General features: G+C 44.2%; 1 protein-coding gene across 1 annotated transcript; it reads left to right on the top strand.

The window, feature by feature from the left end:
- The first annotated feature begins 1,422 nt into the window (after positions 1 to 1,422).
- LOC101690219 (olfactory receptor 51G2-like) lies at positions 1,423 to 2,460 on the top strand. Its single transcript, XM_004768227.2, has one exon. It carries the CDS (start codon positions 1,423 to 1,425, stop codon positions 2,458 to 2,460), a length of 1,038 nt encoding a protein of 345 aa, XP_004768284.2.
- Positions 2,461 to 3,381: the final 921 nt, after the last annotated feature.

Here is a 3,381-nt window from a genome sequence, read left to right as displayed (position 1 = left end):
AGTTAGGAGGCATAAATATCTAGAGAAATGATGACAATTTGTAGTTTCATTGGGATCTGATTTGAGGAATATGTGTTAGAGTGGGGGAAAAAAAAAAAAACAGATCTCCCCCCTCCCCGGGAGATTTCATGGATAACAGGAATGGAAGGAAGGCCTGGCAGGTATTAGAGGGTGAGCCCTGGGGACAAAGTAGGGGAATTACAGTTTGTGCTTCTGTGAGACATTCAATTTATAATGCAAACAGATGTGAAGTTAGTAGACACAGGGAAGATGCAGTGCTGTTGCTGAAGAGAGAATCTGGAGAGAATGGAGAGTCTGAAGGTGTGATGGGAAGTTATGGGATCAGAGGAACTTTCACACTACACTCTGGCCTCCTTGCTTAACTTTATTAATCCTGGGGTTCTGGAAATTCAGCTGCTCTAACTCTTCAAGTGGTTACCCTCAGGCCAGTCAGCCTCACCCTTCTGCCCACACAAAGGAGAACTTCAAAGTACTTGGGGGCTATCATAAGAGCTTTTATGGCAAGAGGGCTGAAAGAGATATGTCAGAGCACAGTGCCTTCCTATTGAGTCCATGTCCATAGGACTGCCTCAAAAGCAGAGTCAGAAGCTTCAAGCAGCCAGGGAGGTGGAGATGGGCCTGGGGAAGATGGCATTTTAACAGAAGTACATCATCTGAGTTCCTATTTTGTTTACCAGACTTAGCTTGAAGAACTCTTGGATACTTACTCTTAAGTCAACCCATCTTCTCAGGAGAGAAATTTGTCGCTATTGAACACATTCAAAAGAACCTATATGCGGCCCCAAAGGAATTTCCAGAAAAGAAATACAGAAAATGTTGGTTTTATACAGCACTAGAGGAAAAACCAAAAAACCAGCCTCCTCAGACAGAGATTTTGAAAATACATCCTTTGTGTGCCTGTGTCCTTTCTAGTGTTGTTTGTTAATAGTGTTTTTTGTATATTGGGCTGTGGAAAACCTGCCTCTAAGAGTAAATAAAAAATGGAGTCTCTTCTGCTTATTCATAATACCATAATACCTAAATCTTGACATAAAATTATTCTCCATTCTTCATTATTTAATTTGAGGAGACACTCTGGAGATAGGCCTTTGAGTATAGCTTAAGTGAATAAAGAAGGTTGTTTAGGCTCAAGAAAAGATACTGAGTAGCTAAAGCAGTAAGCAGAGATCAATGCTTACAATGTATTCATTGTCCCTATATCCAAAGAGAAGGCTAAAGTAGCCAGGAGATGGAGAGAAATGGGCTTCTAAGGGGGAATGAGGTTTCTTTCATGGCCTAAGAAAGGGTTATGGGGTAGATTTTCCTTTCCATACTACACTTATTAGGGACTTTATATAAGTGATGATCAAATGAATGAATGTCTCTTACTTGTAGGATGGACAACTCCCTCCTGGAAACACTATGTTCTCCTGCAACACCAGCACTTCTGGTCATTCTACATTCCTCCTCACTGGATTTCCAGGCCTGGAAGCCTCTCATCATTGGGTTTCCATCCCCATTAACCTCATCTGTGTGGTTTCCGTCCTGGGTAACAGTTTCATCCTTCTCCTGATCCGCACAGATCCATCCTTACATGAACCCATGTACATCTTCCTAGCCATGTTGGCAGCCTCTGATCTGGGACTTTGTGCCTCTACCTTCCCCACCATGATGCGGCTCTTCTGGCTGGGTGCTCGTGAGCTGCCCTTTGATCTCTGTGCTGCACAAATGTTCTTCATCCATGCCTTCACCTATGTGGAATCTGGTGTGCTGCTGGCCATGGCCTTTGATCGTTTTGTTGCCATCCGGGAACCTCTGCATTATGCCACAATTCTGACCCACTCAGCCATGGCCAGAGTGGGGGCTGCCATCCTGGTGAGGGCTGTCCTGCTCAACCTCCCAGGACCCATCCTCCTGCGACGTCTGCTTTTTCCCCAGATCAGTGTACTCTCTCATTGTTACTGCCTACACTGTGACCTTGTGGGATTGGCCTGCTCAGACACCCAGATCAACAGCTTGGTTGGCCTGGTCTCCATCCTCTTGTCACTGGGCCTTGACTCCTTCCTCATCATGCTCTCATATGCCCTGATCCTACGAACAGTGCTGGGCATTGCATCACCTGGGGAAAGGTTCAAGGCACTCAACACATGTGTCTCACACCTCTGCATTGTTCTCATCTTTTATTTGCCCAAACTGGGGTTATCTGTGCTGCACCGAGTAGAGAAACACAGCTATCCTGCTCTGGCAGTACTCATGGCCAACCTGCACTTCTTGGTCCCACCCTTCATGAACCCCATTGTTTACTGCATCAAGTCTAAGCAGATACGTCAGGGCCTCCTAAAGCGCTTCCAGCAGAAAAGGGTAGATATCTCCTGGAAGAGCAGAAGGACCCAGAAACACAAGACCTCTGTGGGGAAACCTGGGTCTTTGGGTGGGGGAGAATTAGTGCTGGAGAGTTAATTTTTGAGGTTTGAATGATTCAGCTTCCATGGTTGAGCCCTTTGTGGGGACACAATCAGCTTATATAATTATAATTTTGGGGGACTTGAGACCACTGAAAAGTATATTTAAGTATTACCTTGTTAGTCCTGTCATTGTTCTTATTAGAGCTATACTATTTCAGACTCACACTGTGACATCTCCTTTTCTAGGGGGCCTAGCCACAGCACCTGAGAGGATGTGTATGCATACCCATTTGTGCAGGCACCTCTCTCCTTTTCCCCACTGGATTCCCCTCCTTCCATTTCATTTCCAAGCCTAAGGAAGAACTATATCCCTGTTATATATAAGGTTAGGTAGAAGTAAACTATATTACCTTAACACTGCTTTTTCCCAAATTCAATATTAACCAGCTCACAAATCAGGAAAACAGACAAGGGGGTGTGTGTGGATGGTGGGAAAACAAACACACAAGGTGACACTGTACATGTTGAATTTATCTAGCACTTATTTACAGCCTAGGGAGTGATATTTTTCTCTTGATTCTCTTCAGGCATGTCTCTGCTTTGAGCTTGAAGTTTGGTACTGGTAAACCCAGGAAAGCTGCTCAGCAGAACTCCTGGATCATGCTGGAGCATCAATGGTACAAGTGGAACAGCCCACTCACTTCCAATGCAGATGATTTGCTAGGATATAAGCTCAATGAGACCAGAAATTTGGGGACTGTTTTGTTCACTGATATGTCCCCAGCTCCAAGAACAGTGCCTACCATATAATAGGTGCTCAATATATATTGTTGAATATATATTGAGTAGGGAAGACAAAGGGACAAAAAAAAAAAAAAAGACTTTATGGCTGGTCCTCAGAAAGGGAAAGGACTAAGAGATCTGAATGTCTGAGGCCTGTAGGGATAATGAGTAGTTGATAAATTGCAGTGGAATG

Source organism: Mustela putorius, unplaced genomic scaffold (assembly GCF_011764305.1).
Source record: "Mustela putorius furo isolate JIRA1106 unplaced genomic scaffold, ASM1176430v1.1 tig00003987_pilon_pilon_pilon, whole genome shotgun sequence".
Classification (NCBI taxonomy): domain Eukaryota; kingdom Metazoa; phylum Chordata; class Mammalia; order Carnivora; family Mustelidae; genus Mustela; species Mustela putorius.
The sequence above is the reverse complement of the archived record's forward strand: the minus strand, read 5'-3'. Positions and strand labels throughout refer to the sequence as shown.